This window comes from Macrotis lagotis, chromosome X (assembly GCF_037893015.1).
Source record: "Macrotis lagotis isolate mMagLag1 chromosome X, bilby.v1.9.chrom.fasta, whole genome shotgun sequence".
NCBI lineage: Eukaryota > Metazoa > Chordata > Mammalia > Peramelemorphia > Peramelidae > Macrotis > Macrotis lagotis.
The window spans coordinates 629,864,616-629,892,249 of record NC_133666.1 but is presented as its reverse complement, the minus strand read 5'-3'; the positions used below and the strand labels follow the sequence as shown (position 1 = coordinate 629,892,249).

The following is a 27,634-nucleotide window of genomic DNA, read 5'->3' as shown; positions in this document are numbered from 1 at the left end:
CCATTTCACTGTAAGATCTGTGAATATAGATGGGGTAAAATTCTGACCACAAGTATCTTTAACTCTTGAAAAGAAAGTGGGGGAAATGGAAAGAGGCATTTACTATACATTTTAAAATCATAGACTAGAAAGGGAAAATGACTCATTAGTCAAACTGGATTTTAGAATCCAGGTTCAGTCTTTTTTTTTTTCAGTTGTGTCCAATTCTTTGTGACTCCTTTTGGGGTGGGGGTGGGGCAGTTTCTTGACTGAGATATTAGTGTGTTTTGCCATTTCCTTCTCCAACCCAGTTTACAGAGAGGAAACTGAGACAAAGAAGGTTAAGTCACTTTCCCAGGGTCACACAGATAGTGTCTGAGGCCAGATTTGAACTCAGGAGGATGAATCTTCCTAATTCCAGGCCTGGCATTCTATCCAGGCTGCCCTCTAAAAGTCTTCTTTAGCAACTCTGCATCTCTTTTCTGTTCCTAGCTTCAGATCTCAAAGGCTGCTCATGATGCTGGCAAAGGAATACATATGGGAGTTGTGGTTGCCACCAAACCTTGATCACTTCTGAGTGTTGCTTGTCAGGTCTGTGTCTCTTCATTCAGTTCCTGATCTCCAAAGCTAATCTCTTCACTCTTTTTTTTGGGGATTTTTTTAAAATTTAAGACAATGGGGTTAAGTGACTTGCCCAAGGTCACACAACTAGGCAATTATTAAGTGTCTGAGACTGGATTTGAACTCAGATACTCCTGACTCCAGGGCTGGTGCTCTATCTTTTGCACCACCTGACTGCCCCATAATCCCCTCACTCTTCCAGAAGTCTGGGGAGAATTATTCTAATAGGTTATTTCTGCCCCATCACAAAAAGGGAAGAGAAGGCTCATTGTGATCCCAATAAGGTAGGTAGGGAGACTGGATTTCTTTCGTTATAATCATCAACAATTGCTCTGCCTTTCCATTTCCCCAAACAAGAAAGTATTCAAGACCTTACCCAAGCCTGTAATCATTACCTGCCCCCATCTTGGCCTGAGTGAGGCCATTTGTTAGTCTGAGCCATATGCCCATCTCTCCAGCAACTAGAGAAAGGTAGGTGAACAGACCCATGTCTCTTTATTAATCACTCCATGCTTCTCTACACTCCCTCCATTCCCGAGAGATGTGCAGTCTCCCTCTATTTTCTCCTATTTCCTTGTTCTACTTAGTGTTCATTCCATGTTGACTACCACTCTCCTGGATCATTCAGGGTTCTCAAAAAACCCATGACTGATGAAAAAAAAAAAAGAAATTGCTCTCCAACTCAATGGATGTCATCAATGAAAGAATCAAACCAAGAAAAGAGTACAATTAAGAGGGGAAAAGGTCAAAATTGACCAATACCTCTTGAAGGTACCTTCAGTTCCTGTTCTACAACTGTAACTAGCCAAATAGGCTGCTCTTCAACATGTGGTTAGCATATCAGAAGCAGATAAAGAATGTCTAAGTATGGTTCAAAGGCAATTCCATTGTATGTCCTCATGTAATGGCTTCCCAGACTCTTTTATGAGAAACTGCATCAGCAGAACAAACTGATATACTCTTCTCTGTATCATAAGGACTGGGCTTATTGACTTGTTCCCTCATTACATTAGCCATAACATAGAAAGGATATTCAGTAAGACTATAGTACTTAACTCAGGAGAAACTCCATCCTCTTGGCTTGATATCTAAATGCAAATGGTTTGAAAGGCAGGGACTGATGACTTCTTTAGCCTCCAAATGTAAGTCAAGTTAATGAAAACTGAGCTTAAGCCTTAGTGTCCCTGGACCAATCAAGTCTTCAGAACAGTTCCTTGACTTCAGGATGAGAACTTGCCTAACCAAATGGAAGGTGGAAGAACCCTAGTAGATATTGATACTATCACAGAGGATAATGACAGAAGTCTTCTCCCAATCTACTCTGTTTGAGGTACCTCCCATGGATCTGAGTATGTGCTCATGGTAAGTGGTCCTTGGATCCCCATGACTAGGAAGGTATATATGACAATGGATTAGCTGCTAATCTGGAAAGGTTATCAATTGATTAGACTGAATAGATAAATGAAAAGAGAAATAATTTATTAAGTATCTACTATGTACTAAATACTAGGGAATATAAATTTTTAAAAAAGCAAAGATATCCCTACCCTTTCAGGCTTGCATTCTAATGGGGCAGGGAGGAAACAACACATATAGGAGGCCAGACAGGCATCTCTGGTCCAAAAAGTTACCAAGATGCTGAGTGGAACCAAAAGATAATAGATTAATAGAGCCCACCTAGGAACAATAACAGAATTGATTTGTTCCAGAATGGGTTGGGGATGGAGAAAGATTGAAAGACAAAACAGAGAGGAAAGGGTATATGATAAAGCAGTTCAAAAATTGTGGAAGAGATGAAATATGATTCTGGGAGAGGCAGTTACCCATCAGGATAGCAAAGCTCCAGAATGAGTGTTTCTCCGGGGCAGCAAGATGGTAATAGAAAGTCAAGGGAATTTTATTTCATATAGAGGTAACTGTCACAGCTGATTTTAGAAAAATCCCTGGCATGGATAGATTAAAATGACATAGGCATGAAGTAGGGAAATAGATGGCTACTGTCATAATTCAGGTGAGAGGAGATGAGGGTCTGAAGGAGGCTGGTGGTTACATAATTAAAGAGAAGAGAAGAGGATGTAGGCAAAAAATTAGAGAAAGATATTACAAAAGATTTTTAGTCTTAGAAAGTGATTGAATAGAGAAAGAGGGAGAGAGAGAGAGAGGAAGGAAGAAGAAAGAAGAGAGAAAGAGGAGAATGAAGAGGAGGAGGAAAGAGAGGGGAGAGGGAAAGAGAAGATATAGGAAAGAGAGGAGAAAGAGAGAGAGAAATAGGAAAATTCAGAATAATGGAGGGTTTGAGGGGAAAGAGTTTTGAACATATTGAGTTGAGGTGCCTATGGGAAGGGTCTACAGCTGGCTAAATGTATCTTGGAATCATCTGCATTTTAATGTACAGAGGTGGGCTGGGGTTCTGCCCCCCCCCCCAAAAGGTTCTGATATGAAGATTGAATCAATTAATCAAGCAAAAGTAAACTAAGTATAAGTGTGAATAAGTCCTTAATGAATTTGAAAGGATCATGGTTAGGGAAGTGGGGGTGGTTGGTTAAAAATTGTTGACACTAGGCAGGAAATATCTTGTGACTAACTAAAAGATTTCCCTATTTCTATCTCTCTCTGTTATCCTCTCTTCTTCTTCTTCTTCTTCTTCTTCTTCTTCTTCTTCTTCTTCTTCTTCTTCTTCTGCTTCTTCTGCTTCTTCTGCTTCTTCTGCTTCTGCTCTTGCTTCTTTTCTTTTTTCCCCTTTCTTTTTCTTTCTTCTTTCCTCTTCTTTCTTCTTTCTTCTTCCCTCTTTCTTCTTCTTTCTTGAAGTTCTACTTTCAGAACCAAGAAAAGTGACACTTAAGGTAACCTTTGTAAGGATCCTATGAGAGGAGAGCTCTAAGTTTATTCTTTTGTCACATGTGCTGTCTAAGTTTCAGCTTATCCATCCAAATGGTTACAGGATTTAGACATAAAAAAACAATACTATAAGCAAATTAGAAGATCAAGGACTAGTTTACCTGTCAGATCTATGGAAAGGGGAACAGTTTATGCCTAAGGAAGAGTTGGAGAATATCACCAAAAACAAACTAGATGATTTCGATTACATTAAATTAAAAAGCTTTTGCACAAATAAAACCACTGTAACCAGGATCAAAAGAAATGTAGTAAATTGGGAAACAATCTTTACAACTAATGATTCTGACAAAGGGCTCATTTCTAAAATATACAGAGAACTGAGTCATATTTTTAAAACAAAAAGCCATTCCCCAACTGACAAATGGTCAAAGGATATGCAAAGGCAATTTACAGATGAGGAGATCAAAGCAATCCATAGCCATATGAAAAATTGCTCTAAATCATTAATTATTAGAGAAATGCAAATTGAAGCTTCTCTGAGGTACCACCTCACACCTCTCAGACTGGCCAATATGACCAGAAAGGATAATGATCATTGTTGGAAGGGTTGTGGGAAATCTGGGACACCATTACACTGTTGGTGGAGCTGTGAACTCATCCAACCTTTCTTGGAGAGAAATTTGGATCTATGCCCAAAGGGCAACAAAAATGTGCATACCCTTTGACCCAGCAATACCACTACTGGGTCTATATCCTGAAGAGATGATGAAAAAGGGTAAAAACATTACTTGTACAAAAATATTCATAGCAGCCCTGTTTGTGGTGGCAAAGAATTGGAAATCAAATAAATGTCCTTCAATTGGGGAATGGCTTAGCAAACTGTGGTATATGTATGTCATGGAAAACTACTGTTCTATTAGAAACCAGGAGGGACAAGAATCAGGGAAGCCTGGAGGGATTTGCATGAACTGATGATGAGTGAGATGAGCAGAACCAGAAAAACACTGTACACCCTAACAGCAACATGGGGGTGGTGTTCAACCTTTATGGACCTGCTCATTCCATTAGTGCAACATTCAGGGACAATTTTGGGCTGTCTGCAATGGAGAATACCATCTGCATCTAGATAAAGAGCCGTGGAGTTTGAACAAAGTTCAAGGACTATTCTCTTTAATTTAGGGGAAAAAAACAGATATCTTATTGTCTGATCTTGTTATCTTTTAGACTTTTTGTCTCTTCCTTAAGGATATGATTTCTCTCTCATCACACTCAATTTGGTTCAGTGTACAACATGGAAACAAAGTAAAGACTGAAAGATTGCTTTCTGTGGGGGGTGGGGTGGGGGGAGGGAAGTAAGATTGGGGGAAAAATTGTAAAACTCAAAAACTCAAATAAAATCTTTAATAAGTTTGAGCTTATCCTTTCCCTCACTCTCCCAGTACTCTATGTATGGAAGGGAAGAATGTCTCAGGGGCTGTTTCAACTGTCATTGTTCTGCCAACTTAATAAATCCAAAACACTGTTTACTGACTGATTGAAATGGGAAACACACTAATGGGAGGCTTGTGAGCCTAGAAACCTCAGTCCCTCAAGGTTTCCCCCCCCCAGAACCCTGAGAAAGAGAGTAGTAGTAGTAGTAGTAGTAGTAGTAGTAGTAGTAGTAGTAGTAGTAGTTGTAGTTGTAGTTGTAGTAGTGGTAGTAGTAGTAGTAGTGCAACTGACTTCTCACAAGCTGGCCAAATAGTGCTAGTGGGATTTGAAAAAGGAGCTGTGGAAAGTTGCTACAAAAATATATTTTCCCTTCTTTCTTTCCATGTTGTTGTAAGGACTGAAGGAACAATTGCCTGAGAAGGCACTTCCTTTGTTTCCCTTCTCACCAAATCATCCTGTCAATTCTACTCTGGCAATGTTTCATCCTTGTCTCCATGCTGGAGCCATCAAGCTTTTGTTAAATTTTCATGAGTATTTATGCCTCAGAAATCATCAAGTGTTACAAATAACAACTTGATTTATGCTCTGATGTCTGTCTAAACTTAAGAAGCAGAGTCAAAATGGTGAAGAAAAGGCAGAGACCAAAAAAAGATAAACAACAGAAATGAAACAACTTTCTAGGCAACTTAGATCAGCAGAAAAGTTCTGTTGTTCCTGAGGTGGCAGTGAAGCTCAGACCAGCACGGGTAGACTGGAAAGATAGCAACAGGTCTAGAGGGCAATCAAGAAGTAATGGCTCTGGGGCTCTCAGCCTACAGTTGGTAAGGAGTTGGACATCTGGTCAGAAAGAGAATAAAGGGGTCCCTTTTCCAGCACTGGGTGAAGAACTATTTTACATACATAAATCTAGGTCACAGTCCTCATAAATCTAGGTCACAGTCTAAGAGTGAGGAGGAACACTAGCACACCAGGGTTTGTGGCTGTAGTCCCTAGTGACTATAGTGTGACCTTAGTCACAGTTCTAGGACAGAAAAAAGTACTGGTGGTTGCTCATAGATCAAAATAGTAGTAAAGCTCATACCACCTTGGAAAACTTACAGACCCCCCCCCCACACACACGTAGCTCTGATACAACTGCACAAAAAAAATCCCTAAATCTTAGGACAATGCCCCTTCCAACTTTTATATTAAATTAAAGTAGAGCAGAACATCACAGAGCCAAGAAGCTAGAAGCTTTTCCAGTCTCTCTCTGAATAAATCTTAAAATCAAACCTCTAAATAGAGCCTGAAGTGACAGAACTCACAAAAAGACAGAGTGAAACAACTTTTCTGCTCAAGATATCTTGGAGACCCTTTGGGAAAGCCTCAAAGAAAAATCTGAATTGGTTCTCAGTCCCAAAAAGAATTTCTGGAAGTGCTCAAAAGGAATTTTCAAAATCAAATAAGAGAGGTAGAAGAAAAATTGGGAAAAGAAATGTGATGTAAGAAAATTATGAAAAGAAACTAATAGCTTGGTAAAAGAGAAAGAAAAATACTGAAGCAAAAAATACCTTTAAAAAACAATCTGGGGGTGGCTAGGTGGTGCAGTGGACAGAGCACCAGCCCTGGAGTCAGGGGTACCTGAGTTCAAATGTGGCCTCAGACACTTAATTACCTAGCTGTGTGGCCTTGGGCAAGCCACTTAACCCCATTTGCCTTGCAAAAAAAAACCTAAAAAAATTAATCTAATGACAAAATAAGTACAAAATTTTACTAAAGAGAACTCCTTAAAAAAAGACTTGACCAAACAGGAAAAAACATACAAAAATTTACTGAAGAAAATAATTCCCTAAAAATTAGAATTGGGCAGGTAGAAGCTAATGACTCCATAACAAGGTAAGAAAATGAATGAAAAAAGATAAGGAAATGTGAAATATCTCCTCAGAAAAACAATTAATCTATAAAATAGATCCAGAAGAGATAATTTAAGAATTATTGGATTACCTGAAAGCAATGATCAAAAAAGAGCATTTTATAAACTTTCAAAAAATCATAAAACTTCCCCACTATTCTAGAACCAAATTTTAAAATTAAAATCAAAAGAATCTACCAATAAGTTCCTGAAAAAAATCCCCAAAGGAAAACTCCCCAGAATGTTTCAACCAAATTCCAGCTCTCTGAGATCAAGAAGAAAATAACCTCAAGCAGTTAGAAAGAAACAAATTTAAATATTGTGGAATCACATTCAGAATAACACAAAATTAGCAGCCTTACATAAAAGATCAAAGAAATGTATTTTTAATGGGTAGAAGACTTTTGAACATCCCAATGAAAAAACCAGACTTGAGTAGAAACTTTAAAATATAAATAAACACCAGGGTCAAGAGAAATCTAGAAAGGCAAATTGATATGAGTAACTGGAAGGGGACTGTAGGATGTTACTATGTTAACATTTTAATAAAGATCAACTAGGTGGTGCAGTGGATAGAGCACTGGTCCTGGAATCAGGAACATCTGAGTTCAAATGCAACCTTAGACATTTGATACTTACTAACTGCCTGACTTTGGGTGCTTAAGTCACTTAACCTCGCATTCAGGGCCATCTCCAGTTGTCCTGATTCATATCTGTCTATTGGTCTCACATGACTCCGGAGGAGAAAGTGAGGTTGGTTCAGCCTCATTTAGCCCAGAAGCCCCTTACTCAAATCCAATTCATGTGCTTATCATGGCATCACTTCCTTGATGTCATGATCTTCTTTGAGAATGAAGGACAAATAATAATAAGACAAGAAACAAGTGTCCTTTCAGGATCATATTCAGGTTATTAAAGAAGTTAAATAAGAAAGGCAAAGAACCTAAGGGAGGATGGGTTCTTTTCTGAGGATGTTAAGAGGAGAAAGAAGGAGGGGGAGGAGGGTAAAAGGAATACATTGGTGAAAAAATGGGGTGAAATTTATTTCTCCTATCAGAACTAAACAAAAGAGGGCAAAATATATACTTTACACACACACACACACACACACACACACACACATGCATCAAAACTCAAACTCAACAGAAAAAAAGCTATTCAACAGGACAGAGAAGGAAGGAAATAAGAATTTGTTAAGAGTCAACCATGTGCCAGTCACTGTGCTAAGTGTTTAATTATTATCTAATTCGATCCTCAAACTAGCCTGGGATAAAAGTACAAATATACAAAAATACAAAAGTATTATATTTGCAGTTAATGAAGTTAGTCAGAAAAGAACAAGCAGAAAGACCAAGGACCTGGGGCCTTTTTCTTGAAAGTCACACAGTCTTGATAGGGGGGGAAATTCCCAAGACCTGACCTCTTCCTGCATTATTTCTCAATGGATGCTGTGAACAGAGTCACTGAAGAGAGTTGGGCCAGAGCTCCAGAGTTAAGTGGAACAATGGATAAAGCCATCTGGAATCAGGAAGATCTGAGTTCAAATTTGACCTCAGATGTTTATTAGTTGTGTATCCCACACAAGTCACTTTACCCTGTTTGCCTCAGTTTCCTCATTTGTAAGAATAAGCTGGAGAAGAAACTGGCAAACCACTCCACTATCTTTGTCAAGAAAAAAACAATGGTGGCATGAGGAGTTAAAAAGACTGAATAACACCCACAATCAAATTCACCTATGGTTAGTGGGTTGAAATTAGCTGCAGAATGTTCATATATGCTCCAGTCTCTCCAAGCCAGTTCCATCCTGTATCATCACTTTCCTGGAAGCAGGGGTCTCCTCATTGGGAGATACTAGTAAAGGAGTTCTGTGCATGCACTAAGGCCCTATTGCAAAGAAAAGAAGGGAAAAGAAAAATAAGGGAAGGAAGGAAAGTAAAGGGAGAAGGAAAGTGGAAAAGAAAGGGAAAAGGAATAGAAAAAGGAAAGGAAAGGAAAGGAAAGGAAAGGAAAGGAAAGGAAAGGAAAGGAAAATAAGAAGGGAGGAAAGAAAAGGGAAACAAGAGAAGGAAGGAAAGGAAAACAAGAGAAGAGAAGAGGAATGGAGAGAGGGAAAAAGGAAAGGAAGGGAAACCAAGCTTGTTTGCTTCATCAGAAGAGAAGGGGTGGGATAGGTGATTCAAGTTGGAATCCTCAAAGCCCCAGATTGCGGCTCTGCTGGGACTACTTTGAGGAGGTTCAGTTTAGGCTGATATCACCACCTGGTGGCTTGTGCAGAGATCACACAAGGAGCAGCTATTCCTGCTTACCTCATATTTTTTTTAGTGCCATCTAAGATAGTTTCTCCAGTGGAGAGGGGCACTTCTGGCATCTTCCATGTGTGATCGTTATCTGTTTTTGTGCCCTATTCCCCTATTATTAGACTGTGAGCTCTTTAAAGAGTGGAGGGGGGGGGGCGCTAAATTTTGTATCTTCCAACTCATCACAGGGCTCAGCACAAAGTAGGTGTTTAATGAATGTTTACTAAGTAAATAAATGGATGGATTCTTGCTCTTCTACCAATATGTTTTGTCAATGCAATCTCAGAATATAGGATTTTGGAAGTGGAGGGGGATTTGGGAATGGTTGTGATGTTCTTATTTTATAAATAAGGGAATTAAGGCTCAAGGATGGGAACAAACTTCAAAAAAAAAGGTCATGAATTACATGAATGGGAGAGCAGAGACTTGAATACATTCTAGTGTTCTTCTTGTTAGCCTGAGCTCTCTGTGAGCTCCAAAAGCAGAACTAGCTGCATTATTTTGTAAAATAATGGTTAGGGGGTAGTTTTTTGTTTAAAAAAACATTTTTGGTAATTAATTTCTCCCTTGTTACTAAAAAGGGAAGGACCCACAAAAGGAAAAAAAATTAAGCTCCTACTATGTATCAGGTACTGTGCTAAGTGTCTTATGAATATTATTTCATTTGATCCCCATAATGATCTTGTGAGGTAGGTTCTATTGTAATCCCTGTTTTATAGTTGAAAATGAAGCAGAGGCTAAGTGACTTGTCTACAGTCACAGAGCTATTAAGTGTATAAGGACAGATTAGGACTTAGGTTTGGGCAAATCATTAAACTTTTTTTGTCTTGGTTTCCTCGTTTATAAAATGAGCTGGAGAAGGAAATGGACTCTGGTATCTTTGCCAAGAAAACCCCAAAGGGGATAGTTAGTCAAGACTGAAACCAACTGAACAGTTTCCTTTCTCAGGTCTAGAATTCTATCTACCATACCACCTAGCTGCCTCAAATAAATATATTTAACCAAAACAAATCGATGCATTGGTTCTGTCTGAAATATGTCTCACTTGGCATGTTGAGTCTACCACCATTCAGAGGTTGGCAATATGATTGGTAATTACATTGTTTAGAGTTCTAATGACTTTCATTACATGACTGTAATCATTGCACTAGTCAGTCTATTCTACATTCTTCATATTAATCATTTCTTACAGCACAATGATATTGTATCTCACACACATACCATAATTTGTTCAGTTACTCTTTAATTGATAGGTGTTCATTAGCTCTTTGCTACTACAAAAAGGGCTACAACAAATATTTTGGTACTTTGATATTTTGGATCTTTCCTTTTGTCTTTGACATCTTAAGGGTAGGTACCTGGTAGTTATATTATTAGATTAAAAGGCAGATACCATTTGTTGGTTTTGTGGGTATCAATCCATAAGTATCTTCCAGGAGTGGTTGGATCAATTCACAACTCCACCAACAATGCATTAGTTTATCTGTCATCTCGTAGTACAATATTTGCCATTTTCATTTTTCTATTATTTTTCCAGAAGAGTGAATTCTTCTATAATGCACTATGTCACAAAGTTCCTATTATAAGGATGTAGTATGAAGCTTCTTTTGGACTTGACCTTTTTCAGACCCCAAGGGATATCATTTGCTTATGTACAGTTTGGGAATTTGTGAGTATTCATCAGACAATGATCTTGCCTTATATATACTTAAAGTCATGGACTCATTCCCATTGCCCCCAACCATTTATTTATATGGAGAAGCATGAGATTCATAAGTAAAACTTGGTTTAATCTAAGATACTAGATATAGTTTGTGATTATTATGAAAAGCAACCATTGTTTGGGTTACAGCCTTCAAAGATATAAATTTAGGAAATAAATGGGCTAATCACCATAATAGGATGAGGTTTTTGACCAGGATCAGCTAGCCCCAAGACAATTGCTTGCTGTATGATTTCTTTTTTTCTTTTATCCCAAAGGAATTAATGTTTAGGGCTCAGAATGTCTCTGGTCTTTTTGTTTCCTCATGTGAACACTTCCTACTTGTGACCTCTGTATGGCATTCTTCTCCCTGATGATTTGTATGTTTATAGTAGAATGTATCAAAGGTTTACAAATATATTAATAAGGTTTATTTCAAAAGTTTTATTAAGATATTAGTATATGCCTTTTCTTTGAACTAATTATGATTTTCTGTTTTTCTGTCTGACTATATTACTAGAGTAACACACATTAGTCGGGAGCCTGACAACAGTGATTCTGAAAGTCTAGACATACAGTACCTTGAACCTGGGTTAGCTGTTCCCCTACGGGAACACAATATGTGAATTGAAGGAAAGGGTAACTAACCCAAAGGGAGCATTAAATATGGAACAAGTTCTAAATTTCTTAGGTTGGTTATCAAATATCCTTTACAATCCTGGCTCCACCCTCTTCTTTGATATTGGGCATGATACTTAATAGCCAAAATAGTGTAGGAGAGGGCCCTGGATTTGAAGTCAGAAGACCTGGATTTGAACTCCCCCTCTGTCACTCTTGATTTCTGGTGACCTTAGCAAATCATTTAACCTCTCTGAGCCTCAGTTTCTTCAGGTGCAAAATGAGGGAGCTAGGCTTGTATGTACCTTTTGTAATACCTTCCAGTTCTAAAGCTATGATCTGATGAACCTCTCTATGTGTTTTTTTTAATCTGTAAAATGAAGGGATTGGTCTAAATGAAGCTTTAGGTCTCTCCTATTTGTAACTCCCAGGACTCTAGGATTCTTTGCAGCCTAACCCTCTCCAATTTCTTTTCTCAGTTATCATCCTCCTGGATTTCACAGCAGCCTTTGAGAACTGTTGATTGTCCTCTTCTCCTTGATACTCTATTTTCTCAGGATATCACGCTCTCCTGGTTTTTCTCCTGTTTATAAGTCTACTTCTTCTCTGACTCTCTTTGATGGATTTTTCTCCAGATTGTCAAGGGAATTATGATTTTTATATCAATTAATGAGACATGTATAATAAATTTAATAATAATAATAATAATAATAATAATAATAATAATAATAATTTAGTTTCTAAAGATTCTTTTCACAGGCAAGTTCTGGGCCTGGGAAACTGAAAAACAAACTAGTCAATTGTTTTACTCATGACAAGTTCTGCATTCTTGTGCCCTGTGTTAAGTGAAGTGGCTCAGCCCTGTTGTGTTCTGTACTGAATGACCCAAAACTATACAATCAACCTAGCCATTCCCACAGGACTCCCACTTGGTTAAGAGTAATGTCTTCGTTTTATTGTGGGCTTGTCCTGGATAGATCACTCGGGTTCTAAAAATGAATGTATATATTTATCTCTACCCAAACTTTAGCAAGGCAGAGCTCCAAGAATGGAGTTATCCCATGATTTGCAAATTGGTTCCTTACAAAGAAGGTTATTAATAAACTGCTACCTTGTTACTGGCACTCTTGGCTCTAGCCTGCTTTGTTCCCAAGTTAGGTCAGTCAAAACCTGTTGAGAAGATCATTTCCTCTAACTGAAGGAGTCCCTCTGGGTTCTTGTCCTGGACTTTAGACCCACCTAGCAGTCCTACAACCTGGCTGACTCTCTTCGGCCTGACTGTCCTTTTCCTGATGGTTTTTCTGTTGGTGGGAGAATGTACCCTAGGTTTATGGGGGTGAAATTGGGAGAGGAACTTTTCCTTACAGCTATTTTGTTGTTTGTTTTGTATTCCTGTCTTATCTAGCAGATAAAAGTAAACCCAGTGGTGAAGGTAAAGGATTCAGACCCATACAGACCCACACTTGAATGGGGGTAGTTAAGCTAGGCAAAGTGTGTGGGGATACCCTAAATGCTCCCCGGTCCCTTTCCTCCCTCCCTCCCTCTCTCTCTCTCTGAAGGAGGCAGGGTGAGATTTGGCCGGAGGGGAGTTCACCAGGGGTTTATTGTTGCAGTTTGTCCATTGTTCTCAAAAAAGGATGGTGACAACAGGAGGTGATGCCAGGACAGGAAAGAGTCAAGGATTTGAGTGAGGGGGAGTGACCAACCTCACTTTCTTCTCCGGAACCATCTGCATCCAGTGGCCAAATATGGAGATGATGGACAGGACCGGATACCTCTAAAGAAAGCTTCAGCCCTCAGTGCAGAGAGGCAATTTTCGGCTCTTCTGGCTAAAATCGGGACCTTGGGGCCCCTTCTCTTGGTCCGAGCCCTAGAGTCCATGGTCCCCGAGTCAGGTACCCCACCGTCCTGGGGGAGATGATTACAGCTGACTGGGGCAGATTTCAACTTTGGGGTGCCTCCAGACTTGCTCCTGGGCTTCTGACTCCCTCAGAGGAGGGAAATCCAGGTATCCCCCATCCCACAGGATTCCAGGCTCTGCCCCTTCTCACTTGGCCTCAATTTCCCCCATTTGTAAAATTAGAGATTGGATTTATGTCTAGTTTTTTAAAAAAAGCCAGCCTGAGGGGGCCTATAAAACAAGTCGCTGGGTCTCAGCCTGGGGAAAAAAGATCGGGGCCGCCGCCAGGTCTGGCCAGGCCTTTCAGCCCTGGACCCCCAGGATTCGGAGCCCAACGTCCCAGCGTTCTGGGGCCCGCTCTGGCCCGGGGGCTCCCGGAGGGCGTCCCGGAGGCGGTGCGGGCTCCGGACTACAAGGCCCGGCCTGCCTCGGGCCGGCAGAGGCGGGGCCGGAGTCCGGGGGGCCGGAGTCCGGGGAGCCCGAGCCCGGGCAGCGGCCGAGGTGCGGCGGGGCCCCGGGCCAGGGCAGCGGCCGCCGCCATCGCGGGGCAGTAGGACGGACGGCCGGGGCAGGCGCCGGGGTGAGCCACAGCGGACAGTCCTGGGGCCGGCTGCCTGGCCCTTTAACTACGGCCGGGTTGGGGGAGTGAGGGGGGCGGGGGCGGGAACAGCCCCCAGCCCCACCCCCGGCGGGGACCGCCCCGACTCCCCCAGATACTGGCGTCCTCGCTCCCTGGCCTTGGGGCTGGGGGCTCCCTCCAGGAGCCAGCCCCCTCTCTTCCCCCCCCCCACTTCCCAACCCTCCACCCCCTTTCCATCCCCCACCCCCACCCCCATCCCCCCCATCCCCAACGGTGCCCTGTTAATCCTGGACCTAAGCCTGCCCGGAATAGCCCTGCCGGGACTGGCCGGGTGTCCCTGGCCGGGAGAGGGGCTAAGAGGAGGAGGAGGGCATTCCGCCAGAATTCAGGGGTTGGGGGGACGCCACCTTCGCCCAAACCCCAAACCTGAGGGATTCCCAGCAAGCACCCCAAACCCCAGCCCTGCCCTCACTTAATCCCGGGCCCGTCTTCTCGACACCTGTCTGCCATTCTTCCCTTCCCTCTCCCCACCCCCAGCCTAGTGGGGGTCGGAGGGAGAATCCCTAGCCCTGAGGTGGGGGTAGGGGTGGTAGGAAGCCCGTCGGGTAATGTTGATGGGACAGGGAAGGCAAAGCTGTTGTCTTAGACTTAGAAGGAGGGGCGGGTGGGTGGGTGGTGATGGGGTAGGGAAAATAGTGAAAATAGCCCCATTTGCGGGAATGACTTCACTTCTCTGGGCCTCAACTTCCCCATTCATCAAAAAGAAGGGCTTGGCCTTTTGTAACTTCATTAATAGCTTTGTGCCTCCGTTTCTGTTGAGGTAAAGGGAGTGGGCTACTACACGACTTCATAAAGGTCAAGCTAAAGGGCACCCCCCAAAATCTTCAAGCTGTTTTACATTGTGAATCTATGATCCCTGATGTTTCAGCATCAAAAAGTGTGTGATACCCAGCTTCATTATTATAATGTTGACATTATGACGGCATCTCTATAAGCTTTTCCCCAGTTCTAACACTGTATGTTCATGTCTGGACCATCTGCGATCCTCCATGTTTTGAAATCTCTCCCAGCTCTGTTGTTCTGTGTTCTTAGGATTCTTCCAGCTGGCATGCTCTGATTTCTAGGATTCAGTAGTTTGGCACTGTCTGTCTTACCCAAGACAGCAATGGCCTACAAGAATGTACTGATCACTGGTTGCTCTTCTGGCATTGGCCTGGCCCTGGCTGTGCGGTTGGCCAAGGATGAACTGAAGAGGTTCAAAGGTGAACTTGGGAGTATCCTGGGCTCTCTTCTCATGACCTCTCCGTCTCTCTTCCCCACCTTTTCACACCTTCTCTAGGCTAGGAGCATAGGCTGTGGAGGCAGGATAGAAGGAGTTAGGTCCAATCCCACCCTCACCCCCAGCTCCAGCCTTCTCAGACAGCCTGGCCATTTCTACTCCCACCATCAGAAGCAGACCCCATGCCTGACCCTAGGCCTGACGGGAGAATAGCATTATAGATAACCTTTAGTTTCCCCATCTATATAATAAGATTGACCTCCATGACCTCTCAAGCCTCCCTTCTCACTCTGACATTTTGTGTTGTGACAAATTTAACTGTGGGAGGATTGGGGTATATGGGGGAGGAGGGGGATCCCAACCAGGTTTGGATTTTAACATGTAGAGTTTGGTGGCTTGTGTTAGAAGAGTTGTGGACAGCTGCTGGTCTGGGCCTTGGTGGGAAATTTCTGTTCCTTTGCTACCCCAAAGTGATTGCCACCATGAGGGACATGGCAAAGAAGGGCACCCTAGAGGAGAAGGCTGGGGAGACACTGGAGAAGACCCTTCAGATTCGGCCCTTGGATGTCACCTGTGGAGATTCGATTCGTCAGTGTGTGGCTGCCATGCCAGACCAAAGAGTGGACATTCTGGGTGAGTCCAGCCCTTCTAGAATGAGGGCCCAAAGTCAAGGAGGACTAAAGTTGGAGCCTAAGCTTGAGTGTCTTGGGGGTAGTGGGGGGAGGCAGCAGTGCCTATAGAAGCTTTGCTTCCAGTTTTTGGGGATCAACATGCAGGATCCCTGCCTCCTGCTTGGGGGTGGAGATGTTTGAGAGGGCAGTGCGCATTCAGGAGCTGTGCCTCCAGCTTTGGAAAGAAGTTGTTTTGGGGAGGAGGGGGGCACATTTAGCATACAAGAGATATGACTTGCTTATAGATTCTCAAAGTCAAGGATCTCAGAATCCACCTTGTCCAACATTTATCTGTCTTAGAACCCCTTCTGCCATATAGCAAACCTGATCGTCCAATCTTATCTTTTTAAAAATTTTTTTTTTTAGATTTTTTTTTTTTTTTTGCAAGGCAAATGGGGTCAAGTGGCTTGCCCAAGGCCACACAGCTAGGTAATTATTAAGTGTCTGAGGCTGGATTTGAACTCAGGTATTTCTGACTCCAGGGCCAGCGCCTCTATCCACTGCGCCACCTAGCTGCCCCCATCCAGTCTTTTCTTAAAGAGTTTTAGTGAGGGTAAACTCCCCACAATCCTCCCTAATTCCGTAGGCAGATTCTACTTGGGATACTAGAATCATGGGGAAATGGTCTCAGAGAACACACATAAAACTGTCTTGTACCTTGTCCCACCCAGAGTTTTGTTTGGTCCTCTGGGACTGAGCAGAATAAAACTAGACCCCCTTCCCAGTCTCAGGCCTCCACATCCCCTCTAAGTTTTATCTTTTCTAAGACATTTCTTATTCCTTTAAGGGATCTTGGAAAGACATGAGCTGGAACTGGAGTTTTTAACTTGGGCTAAAAAACAAAACTAACCTAAAAACTTCTACTTCAATTAAAATGGAATTATAAATTCTAGTCACATTTCAATAAATTGCTGTTTTATTTTATGCAGCCCAAGGGGTCCATGACACAAAAGAACAGGCATCCTTGCCCTGTGGGCTTTTTCCTATCGTGGCCATCCTCCTCTGGATATTTCATGGCTTCTTAAAGGAGTCAAATTACAATAACAGTCTTCAAGAAAGCTAGACTTGGGGAGGAGGGTGTCTTGTTCTGTCTGGTCCCAGACAGTGGATGTTTAACGGGGTATGGGTAGGGATGAGAGGGTGAGTTGTGGAAAGGCAAATTTCAGCTGCACATGAGGGGAAAACTTCCTTGCATGTAGAGCTGATACATGCTGTGGTGGGAGGGCATGGTCACCAAAGTGTTGGATGGCCACTGGTCTGGGATGGCATTCGGGGGTGGGGGGGCATTCCTGATTCGGGACAGCTTTAGACAAGATCTCTGGTATCCCTTCCAGCCCTGAGCCCTCTCTTCCCTTCTTTTCTCCTCTCTCCCCATTGGCAGTGAGCAATGCAGGAGTGGGTCTGATTGGCCCCTTGGAGTGTCACAGCATGGCGGTCGTGAAGCAGGTACTAGACACCAACTTTCTAGGCCTGGTGCGGCTGGTCCAGGAAGTATTCCCCAGCATGAAGCGGCGCCGTCAGGGCCACATTGTAGTCACGAGCAGCATCCTGGGCCAGCAGGGTGAGGCCTGGGTCCTGAGAAGTCTCAGGTGGGGAGGGACAGAGGCCTCAAGGGGACTCATCAGGCAAGAGCCCTAGCTCTCATTTCCTTCTGACCCCCAGGGCTGCTTTTCAATGATGTGTACTGTGCTTCCAAGTTTGCTGTGGAGGGGTTCTGTGAAAGCCTTGCCCTACAGGCCCTCAAGTTTGGGGTAAAGTGAGTGATGGGGTCCAGGGAATGTGTGGGGTAGGCTGGGGAGCAGAGAGCAGCTCAGAACAGCAAGCTACCTGGGCTTACAAATGGCTTGGCTTCACCTTCTCAAGTTTGCCAAGGGCTTTTCTCACACCAAGCCAATGAGGCTTGGAGTGCATGCATTAATTGTCTTGTTTACAGATGAGGAGATGGAGGCTGAAAGTGCTTTGATACCCAGGGTGAAGTTACCCCATCACCTTTATAGGTCACACTGATTATGCCTCCTTGGACAAGTCCAATCCAAACCTGGGGTTCAGCCCATTAACTTTGCCCACCTGGATCTGGGGTCATTTCCTGGCTTTCCTATCTAGTCGTGAGATCTCTGAGCTTCATCTTGTTCATCTGAAGAATAAGGAATAGTAATGCATGCTCTGCGTCCCATATAAGACCAAATAACATGGATAGCAAAGGGCTTTGTAAATTCCGAAGAGGTCTGCTTGGGTCACAAAGCCTGAGGGTCTAATGGGCCTCTCCTCCCAACTTGGGACCACACACAGACATACATGTCCTCCCTCTCCCCCATTCATGGATCTGCCCCCCAGAGGGGGGGTGAAGTTAGGAGTTGGGGGAGGGGATGTGGAGTGTCAGGGCAGGAGGCAGCTGGAGCCTATGTTCCCTCAACTCCCAGTATCAGCCTCCTGGAACCAGGGCCTGTGGTAACAGAGTTTGAGAAGAAACTGTATGACGAGGTAGCCTCCCTGGACTTCTCCAAGGTGGACGCTGAAACTCAGAAAATCTTCCAGGGCTTCTACATGGCCTACTCAAAAGATGTCTTCTCTGCCTTGGGTCAGAGCCCTGAGGAGGTGGCAGAGGTAACCTTCCCCCATCCCCCAGAGCCTGGCCAGCTCCTGGGAAAAACCCAGGTGTCCCCTTCGCTTCTCCCCAGATCTGGAATTTGTCTCTTCAGGGAAACTGGGCATCTCCACTTCTGAAGAATTAGCCAAGTGATGCTCTGCTCTCTCTTTACCAGCATGCAGTGCAGGTGATCGGGGCATCCAACCCTCCATTCCGCTGCCAGACCAACAGTGTGTACACCCCACTGACCACTCTGAAGCATGCGGACCCATCAGGTCAGCTGCCCCTCAGTGCTTTTCACCAACTGGTCTTCCAGCATGACCGGCTATTCCGGGCCAGTCTCAGCCTCCTGAAGATGCTCCAATGGAGGAAGCGCCGTGACCTGGGCCCTCTGCCCCGGCCCCCAGCACCTCCTTGACTCCTCACCCCTAGCCCTGACATCCCTTCCCCCACCTTCTTCCAATAGCCCCAGGGACCCAAGGCTGGCAGTAATTACAGAGTATGTGGTAGAAAAAGATCCTGAGGTCCTGAGACCTGCCCACTTTTTTCTCCTCTTCCTAGGCTGTGGGTACCCCAGGGCCTTGGGAATTTTAAGTGTGCAGAGAAGGTTGGCTGGTCCTACCCCTAGTTCCTACTGCAGAAGATGGCACATTTTCTTAGTCTCCTTGTCTGTTCCCCTTCCCCCCCCAATCCCTCAAGTTCCTCCCAAAGGGCCAGAACTTGCTGTGAGGCCTACTCCAAATGACCCTCAACCCTAGGATGTTACTAGCCTGGGACCAGGGGCTTGCCCATAGCCAGCATAAGCACAAGCCTAGGTGGATCCTGACCTCCTTGAGAGAGGCCTTCATTGCCTCGGGGGGCTCTCTAAGGGAAGTGAATACCTTCCCCCTTCTAATAAATATGCATGTCTGAAATACACCTGTCTATTCTGCTTTGCCTTATGGAGCTCTGGCCTGTGTCCTATGAGGAAGAGCCAGGGAAGGGCAAAGGAAGGCGGACTTACACAAACCACTTAGCAAAAAAGACTGATTATTATACAGCAGGAGATTGTGTGTGTGTGTGTGTGTGTGTGTGTGTGTGTGTGTGTGTGTGTGTGTGTAGGCAAGGGAACCATCCGAGGCTGACCCCCTTCCCCCACTCAACAGGGGCAGTGAAAGTGAGGTATTGCCCTTCAAACCAAGGAGGGTTCCCCCATTTCCCCCAAACGGAGTTCTCCTTTCTCCCTGCTGAGGAGCCTTGTCCTGGGAGGGAGAACAGGAAGGAGTGTGGCCATGGAATGTGGACAGTGAACAGTATGTACCACAGAGGCCCCCTAAGGACAAGGCATGCTGGTCTCAGAGCACCTCTCTGCTGGTAGCTGTTTTGTTGACCTTGGACAAGCCTTCCCGGAGCCCAGATTCTGTCATCCTATTAAGGGAAAAAGTTGAAGAGATGGGGATTCAGGGGCTGAGAAACAGACCCTCAACTGGAGCTGCCAATCCTGGGAGTCTCTGGGTCAGTGTTCCTATCTCCCTCCCTCCCGGATCGCTCACACTTGGTCCATCTGCACATCTTCCTCGTCATCCTCCTGGGGCAGTTGCAGGTAGGGATTGTTGGATGCAGGGCGGAACTTATAGCCAGTGAGGATGAAGAAGACCAGGGTAGAGACCTCCACCAGCAGCTGGTATGGAGAGAGAAAAGAATCAGTGACCAAGCCTCCCAGGCCCAGGATACCCCAGGTAGCATGTGACCTCTGGCCCCACTCACCTCATACAGCCACTGCCACTGAAAGGGTACGCTGACTCGGAGCAGGACAGCTACGATCCGACTGAAGTAGATGTAGCACACCGTCTACATAGGAGGTAGGGAGAAAAATAAGGGCTAGACGGGGCAGCTCCCAGAGAACGGATGGACAAACGGGCAGCTCCAAGGGCATGGACAGACAACAAGGACAGTTCCCAGGGCACAGGTGGATAAGCAGGGGTAGTTCCCAAGAGCATGGATGGACAGGAGACAGTTCCCAGGGGTGGGAGACAGACAGGCTCAGATCTGGGAATAGCAACAGAGAAGGCAAGATCAATTCCCAAGGGGCTCATTTAAAGAGATAGTGGGATAGCTCCAGGGATGGGAACCCTAAAGAATAGAAGGGATACTATCCAGGAGGTTCAGTCCCACTCCCCTGCCCTTCTTGTTCCTACCATGACGTAGTAATGCCGGAACAACTTTAGCTTTGCCAAATTCACTGCCACTGAGAGAGGGAACAGATGAAGGAAGTCAGGGACCAGAAGGAGATTGGGGGGTGGGGAGAACAACAGGAGCACACAGAATAGACACTCACCCTTCCCATCAGTGCCCGATGCCTCTTGGAGATGGCGGATGGACCTGCCATTTGTGTGGATGGGGAAGGAAGAAGACACATGGTCAGTGTTTACTGTGGGTGTGGACAGTCCTGGGCCACAGGGTTTCCAGTCACCCTCCTAAAATTCCAGGATCAAAGACTCTCCAAGCTTTTGCTAGTCAACCTACTTTAAGATGAAAGGAGAACTAAAGCCCAAGTTCACACAAGTAAACAGCAGCCTGCCCCCCATCCTGACATTCTCCACCTTACCAACCATAATCCTGGGCACTTAGCAACACTCCCTCCAGGAAGTACCACCCTTTCCTGACATGTCTGACCAATCTCCCTTTTAACTGGGATCACAGATCCATAGCTGGAGGGGAAATCAGATATCATTTGCATGAACCCTCATTTAACATATAGGAAAATGGAATAGATGTGGCCCTAAGAGAGAGGGTGGCTCCAGGACACGTGGTAGAGCCTCCATGTCATGACCTCCAAGGAAGCTCCAGTTCCAGAGGCCTGCTAGGAAGGACCCAGTGCTGGGAAACTAGAAGAGGAGGGAATAAGAACTAAAGGCCAGGTCCTCACCATACAACAGGAAAGAGGATGGCCCCGCAGCAGATGAGATCAACCAAGAACAGAATCTCCTTCCACAGAGCATAATCGCTGGTCCCCTCCTCAGTGGATTCAATAATGATGTAGGCCACGTTGGCCAGAACCTGGGTAGAGTTGGACAGGGGTGATCCCCAATGTGGCCTCACATTCTGACATCTTCCCCCTTCACCCCAGGATGGATCTAAGGGCAAAGCTGAAAGGTACCCGAGATACCCCCTTGATTCACAAATAGGGAAACTGGAAAGGGCTTGCTCGAGGACCTAGAGCTATTAAGGAGCCAAGACAGAATTTGAAACCTAGATCTCCAGCTACAAGCCCAAGTGTTCCTCCAACTGGGGAGAAGAGGATCCATCAACTCTGGGAGATGAGATTCCATCTAAGAGATTCAGAGTCAGGATGCATCAGGTACCTGCAAGGGGATGACAACCCCAAAAAGCTTCTTCTCCTTGTCAGACAGGACATATTTGACAAAGGCCCAGCCGGAGCCAATGAGAGCAATGGTGATGAAGAGGAGGGCACCCTTCAGTCTGTGATAGGAAGGAGAGAGGGAGAGGAGAGGGTTGATAGTTGGAGGAGAGAAAGAGTGGAATGGGAGAGCTCCAGTGCTCCGGCCCAGAGAATGAAAAGCAGCCTCCCCAGCCCTTTCCTGTCCTTCTTCCTTCCCCTCCCCCTCCTCTTTCTCTTCCCTTCCCTCCTCATTTCTCCTTTCTCTTCCCTTCCCCTTTCCTTTTTTCCCTTCCTCTCTTCTCTTTTCAATTCCCTCCTTTCTTCTTTCCCTTCCCCTTTTCTTCCCTTTCTTTTCCTTCCCTCCTTTCTCTCTCTCTCTCTTCTCCTTTCCTTCCCTCCCCTGTTCTCTTTTCCCTTCCTCTTTCCTTCCCTCCCCTCACCTCCCCCTGGGTTTTAAGGCTGAACAATCTGGAATGGGGGCAAGAGGTAGATAAGCCATCTTCCTCCACCCTGGGACCATGGAAGGGTTGGACCCTCACTCACAGATGGGTGATGTAATCAGTGACAGCAAGGCCTTCGATGGGACGGCCCTGGCTGTTGATGAAGTAGTAGTTGATCTAGAGAAAGAGGACCAGACATGGGCAAATTGGGTGGGGTTGGGGAGATAGCCAGGTGCCTACAGCTATGGAATGACAGAAGAATGGAGGGACAGGGTCTCCTATTTGAGGCTCCTGGAATGAACAATACTTGCTGTCACCAAAAAAGGGCCATGAGCTCAGACTTCCAAGTCCCTCCCATGGCCTAATGATCCCCCTTGCCCCTTCCCCATCTTGCCCCAGCTGGGAACTCACACTGTGAAAGAGGAGGGATGCACTCTTGGTGAAGGCCAGAGCTGCCATCAGCCAGTGGATCTTGAAGACATTGTATCTGGGAGGAGAAGGGCATGCTCAGAAGAAGAGGAGGCTGGGGAAATCCCTTGGGATTTGGGAGGGAGACAAGTCTGGGTCTAGGGGAGCACCAGGGACTCAGGGTTGCCAGGGCTATGAAAGGGGAAGTAAGGACTTCCAATTTGGGATAAACAAGATTGTTACTTGTGCTTGCAGAGAACAGAAACCCATAAGGCTCCAGCCCCCAGGAAACAGGCTGACATGACCAGGTAGAGCTTGAAGAGTGGAATCTCAGTAGCAGACAGGAAGCCCTCGGGGTTCTTCTCCCGGATCTTTATCTAGATGAAGATATCAGGATAAGGGGCAGGCCAGGCTTCTGACCCTGTACCTTCCCAGGGGAAGGAGTCTCACCGTGATGTCAAAGGGCCTTTCATGTCCAGGGATGGCATTGTAACAGTTGTGAAAGTTGAGGTTGTAAAGTCCTTCCTCAGCTGGGGAGCCAATCACCACATGGAACTGGTGGGGGGAGAGAGTGACCCTCAGGATTCCTGTCTCTGTGGCCCTAAGGAGACCCAGGTCTCCCTCCCCCTTCTGGTCTTCTAGGCAAGCCAGAGGCTACTGTGCTGGGGAGGGGAAAGGTTTGGGCTGATGGGGCTGAGGATCAGTCGTGGTGACAGAGGAAGTGGAACCTGGAATCAGGATGGTACTCACACTGAAGTTGTAGGAATCATTGTTGTAACCCAAGTTCAGGACCAGCCCTGTCTCCTTATGGCTGGGGTCCTATGGAAAATGAAGCCCAGAGTCAGAGCAGTCAAGGAACTCTATCTAGAAGAGTTATTTCTAGGAGCAGCCCTTCCTGCCTTCATCTCCAGGATCTTTACCTCTGCCTCATTCAGATCAGTCCATCCCCATCCCATCTTGTACATGGGTGCCTAGCTGACTGGACGAAGAAGGCCCAGCTCAAACTCTTTCCTGTAGGAAGTCTTCTTGGTCCTATCCCAGCCTGCTCTGAACTGCCCTCTTTCTACTTGTCTTGTCAGAAAGATTGGACTTTGGAGACAAAGGGATGCAGTCCTGGCTCTGTGGGAATCCCTCTTCCCCAGGAGTTTTGATTTTCCCCCTCTATAAAATGGGGCGTGCTGAACCTTGAGCTATCATGATCTCCTGTGGTGGGGGAAGGGGGGAATGAAGCTCATCAATTCCCAGGAAAGCCTGAGTCTTCTCAGGGTCACAGAGAGGTAGCATTGACCTTGTGGTAGAAGAATCTCTTACTCTGTGTGACTCTCCTCTCCTTCAAACAGCCTGGGCCCTGCCTATGTTCAATGCTCTGGTTGGATGCTTGATGCTCCCAAAATCTCCCTTACCTGGCCCCCCAAAGTCAGTGGTGGAGATTTTCCAACCTGCTTGGCTGAATTGATCCCTGCAAAGCAAGTACAGGCCTATAGACCAATGATGGCAAAGGGTCAGTAAGGGGGGGGGGGGGAAGGGGAGGATAGGTGGTGACAGATAAGACAGGGCTCCTGTTGGAACTCACCACTGGTTGGAATGGGCAGGGGTACACCTTCTTGGAGAAGCCCTGGAGAAATCTGGAGTTTCTTTTGCTCCCCAAACTGGCATACTTGGACCCTACATCAGGAGAGGAGAATTAAGAACCCTAGGTTCTAGCTCTCCTCTTAAAACTGGGTTATCTTGATCTGGCACCTCCCCCTTTCTGAGCCTCACTTTCCTCATTTGTTAAATAGAGACTGGCCTGGATAATTTCCAAGGTCCTTTTTGGTTACTCCCCTACTTCTTCAATATCCAATCTCTGAACTCCAGTTCCAAAGATGATAAAACTTACTGTTTTCCCTTGAGGTCAATGAGGAAGGTGGCCATCAGGTTGCTCCCATTGTGTTTGAGAGCACAGGTATGGGGTTCTGGGGCCTGGGGGAAGGAGAGAAGCAGAATGGGTAGGAAGGCCAGGTTTATGCTTGGGCTCTGCCACCTCCAGCCCCAGATCTCTCATTACCCATTCAGCAAAAGGTATGCCAGCACACACACACACACACACACACACACACACACACACACACAACACTCTTTATCTCTCTCTCTCCCCTGATTCCAGGGGGCAGGGGAGAGCTCTGGGAAGGAGGATGGTATAACAAAAATAGTAGGGGTGAAGATAAACATCTGGAAGGGAAAAATATTGGCAAAGGGTCTGTTCCTAATGATAATAACTCATTTACATGGCAAGAAAGAAATATTGGCAGGTTCTATGTTAAATGTATAGAAAGCAGATGCTCCCTGTCCTGAGACACCCCACCTCAGCCCATCAGACAGGGACTCACAGAATAGGATCGGATGCTGCCAGTTCGAGCTCGGGATAGGCTGAAGCCCACCTAGGGTAAAAAGAAAAGAGAGTCACTTGGGACTGTAGAGACAGTTCTCCCCTCTCTCTCCCCAGATTTATAATCCTGTCTCTTCTTTCCTTTAAATCCAGCCTCTGATGTAAACAGGGTACCTCCTGCCCCCATCTCTGGGGCCCTGTCTTCTAACCCCTCTGGACTCCAGAAAATGAGTTCCTCTTTTGGTTTTAGAGTCTAAAACCAAACCCCAGGCTGTCTCCTCCCCAAATGTCTCCGTACTCACCAGCTGTGGCTGTTCTTCCTGGTGCTGCAGACTGAGACGAAGGAGGCTGAGTTCCACTTCCAAGGATCCATTGGTAAAGAAGCCAAAGCTGTTCAGCTGGATGTCAGCCCGTTTTTCCCCCTAAAAGAGAACATGACTGAACGGTCATCAGAGGGAGGGTGGTCAAGAACATCCCAAAAGCTCAATATACACTCTAGATGCAAACTTTCCTTTCATCTGATGGCTTCAATCTCACCTCTACTCCTTAGACCAACACCTAAACCCAGATCGAGGGGGTAATCTTCTCAGGGATAAAGAGGAAAGAAGGGAGAGGGCATACTGAGCAAGACCACTGGACACTTGGGTCCCAGTCATAGACCAACCCCACAGGAATAACCTACCCTTGGTCTTGCCTTCCTGGGTTCAGGGGGGAGACCTCATTTATCAGTTCTAACTTCCTTCCCTTGGCCCAGTGAAGGGGGCTGTTTCCCTGAATGAAGATGATCACAGCAGACACCAGGTCCCCTTTCCTCCGATCCACCCATCCATGTCCAGGTTCTTTACCTCCCTCAACTCAGAACCAACACACAAAAATGTAAACGCTCCTGGTTTTCTCCTCAAGATACATATCCATGCCTAGATGGATATCCACTCAAGATTTCCATGTAACAGGTAGTTGGGGAGTCCCGGACCCCCTCTGGCCATCTGGATCCTTCTGGAGATAACCACGATTTTAATGCATAAGATACAATAGGATTACCAAAGGAACCAATTTACTGCAAATTGCCAAAATATTGAGGCAAGCAAGTTCAGGGACTCCAGGTGGTGGATTAATCTAAAGATCTCTTGGCCACCCTGCCTCCTCCCCAGGCCCTCTTCCCCTCCCCCTAAGGGCTATGAAATAGGAGCCGCTGCCGCTTATTTGCATTGCTGCCAGTCACAGCTCTAGCAAGCCTGGCCTCCATGCCCCGGGCACTTCTTTAAGGGAAGGGGCAGGGGGATGGCTGGCACCTGCGCCTACAGAGGGGGTCCCTCCCGGGCTGAGGATGAAATCCGGGCTCTGACCCTTGCCCACCTCCCGGGGCAGGTGGCACAGCTGTGCCCGTTGTGCAGGGAGGCGCCCTCGCCCCCCGCAGCACCTGGAGGATGCTCGGGATGCCAGTGCCGGGGGGGGGGGGGGTGTCACAAGGAGGAAACGGCCCCGCCCGGGGAAGCCAGAGCGGGGGAGGAGGCGGAGCGAGGCGGACGGTCCCATCTGGGCGGGAGGGGGGCCACTGCGAGGGGTTCTGGCCAGACGAGACCATTAAGGCTGCAGGTGGGGGGGTGAGGGGTGAAGGGCGCTGGGCCGCTCCATCGGGAGAAAAGGAGGGGGATCGGACGAGTCCACCCGAGCCGGGGGAGGCCCCAGGAACACCTCTCCCACCCCCCTCCCGCGCCCTGCATGGCCCGCGACTTCACCGTCAGCACCAACTGGTGGATCCTCCCCGAGCAGCCGTCCAGCAGCAGCAGCCCCAACAGCAGCGGCAGCGGCAGCGGCGGCGGGACCCACTTTGCTCGGGTCCCACCACCGAGCCCCCTCCTCGGGTCCTCGGCCATCGCTGGAGCCGCCACCGCCTCCGACAACGCCCCCGGCCCTCTAGGATCCTCCCCCAACGCAGCCAATCACAGCGCGCGAGGGCAAGCCCTGCCTACCCGGGTGGCGAAGGAGCCAATTGACAACCAGGATCTCGACAACTTGGCACCTGACCGATAGCAACCAAAGCAAATCGAAGAGCAAAGCTCTCTCGTCCGACCCTTCAGGGACACCCAATGGGAGGTGAGAGTCCAGCCAGTGCGCCTGACAGACAAGCAAGTGAGCCAATTGAAATGTGTCCGGTTCGGTAGGGTACGGAAGAAATCCCCGATTTTTGCAACTGACAGGAAGAGCCAGGACTACCATTCCCAGAAGGCAGCATCGCTGATGACAGCACCGGGGAAAGGCCTGGGAGGTGGCGAGACTACATTTCCCATAATGCACAGGGAGGCAAACCAGGTGGTGTGCTTTGGAATGTTTATTCCTTCCTTGGGCAGAGGGACAGGAGTGGAGAGCCGGGCACGCCCAGCCCCGGGGCCGAGCTGGCTTGGGCGCGGGCCTCCTCCGAGTCCCTTTTCCTCTGATCCTAAATTGTAGCGCGGGTAAATAAGCGCCTCAGGGACCATCTCCTAGTCCATTCCCCTCAGTTTGCAGAGCAAAGAGCTGTCATGGGGGGGGGGGGGGGGGGGGGTGTCTCCAAAGCGAATAGAATTTACAGCCCTTTAGAGGATGGTGCAGTGGCCGGCCCTGGGGCCCAGAGGACCTGAGTTCTTGGGCAAGTCACCTAA

General features: G+C 46.5%; 2 protein-coding genes across 5 annotated transcripts; one reads left to right on the top strand and one right to left on the bottom strand.

Moving 5' to 3' along the window:
* Window positions 1-13,611: 13,611 nt before the first annotated feature.
* On the top strand, window positions 13,612-19,310 carry LOC141500501 (retinol dehydrogenase 8-like). Its single transcript, XM_074203713.1, has 7 exons — window positions 13,612-13,857; window positions 14,950-15,119; window positions 15,608-15,769; window positions 17,189-17,368; window positions 17,470-17,563; window positions 18,228-18,411; window positions 18,570-19,310. Exons 2-7 carry the CDS (start codon window positions 15,023-15,025, stop codon window positions 18,810-18,812), a joined length of 960 nt encoding a protein of 319 aa, XP_074059814.1. The 5' UTR covers window positions 13,612-13,857; window positions 14,950-15,022; the 3' UTR covers window positions 18,813-19,310.
* Window positions 19,311-19,406: 96 nt separating this feature from the next.
* Window positions 19,407-26,914, bottom strand: GPR108 (G protein-coupled receptor 108). Of its 4 annotated transcripts, none has more exons than XM_074203712.1 (18): window positions 26,732-26,913; window positions 25,295-25,414; window positions 24,994-25,044; window positions 24,504-24,586; window positions 24,198-24,289; window positions 24,028-24,083; window positions 23,375-23,443; window positions 23,075-23,179; window positions 22,868-23,001; window positions 22,628-22,703; window positions 22,320-22,393; window positions 21,739-21,856; window positions 21,303-21,433; window positions 20,712-20,755; window positions 20,572-20,621; window positions 20,141-20,224; window positions 19,927-20,054; window positions 19,407-19,801 (listed from the first exon to the last, which is right to left on the bottom strand). In XM_074203712.1, exons 1-18 carry the CDS (start codon window positions 26,867-26,869, stop codon window positions 19,729-19,731), a joined length of 1,626 nt encoding a protein of 541 aa, XP_074059813.1. In that variant the 5' UTR covers window positions 26,870-26,913; the 3' UTR covers window positions 19,407-19,728. The 4 variants fall into 4 exon arrangements, with proteins under 4 accessions (XP_074059813.1, XP_074059812.1, XP_074059811.1 ...); XM_074203711.1 differs by lacking the exon at window positions 26,732-26,913 and adding an exon at window positions 26,349-26,570; XM_074203710.1 differs by having other exon boundaries at window positions 20,572-20,755; window positions 26,732-26,914.
* Window positions 26,915-27,634: the final 720 nt, after the last annotated feature.

Bases quoted from the DNA above. Each gene is read 5' to 3' on its own strand.
- LOC141500501 (XM_074203713.1), top strand. From the start codon at position 15,023: ATGGCCTACAAGAATGTACTGATCACTGGTTGCTCTTCTGGCATTGGC. The intron at 17,564-18,227 runs GTGAGTGATGGG...CTCAACTCCCAG, and splicing joins GCCCTCAAGTTTGGGGTAAA to TATCAGCCTCCTGGAACCAG. The intron at 18,412-18,569 runs GTAACCTTCCCC...TCTCTTTACCAG, and splicing joins GCCCTGAGGAGGTGGCAGAG to CATGCAGTGCAGGTGATCGG.
- GPR108 (XM_074203709.1), bottom strand. From the start codon at position 26,528: ATGGGACCGTCCGCCTCGCTCCGCCTCCTCCCCCGCTCTGGCTTCCCC. The intron at 25,045-25,294 runs GTGAGTACGGAG...TTTTTACCCTAG, and splicing joins AGGAAGAACAGCCACAGCTG to GTGGGCTTCAGCCTATCCCG. The intron at 21,857-22,319 runs GTGAGTGAGGGT...TTCCTATCACAG, and splicing joins ACTGATTACATCACCCATCT to ACTGAAGGGTGCCCTCCTCT.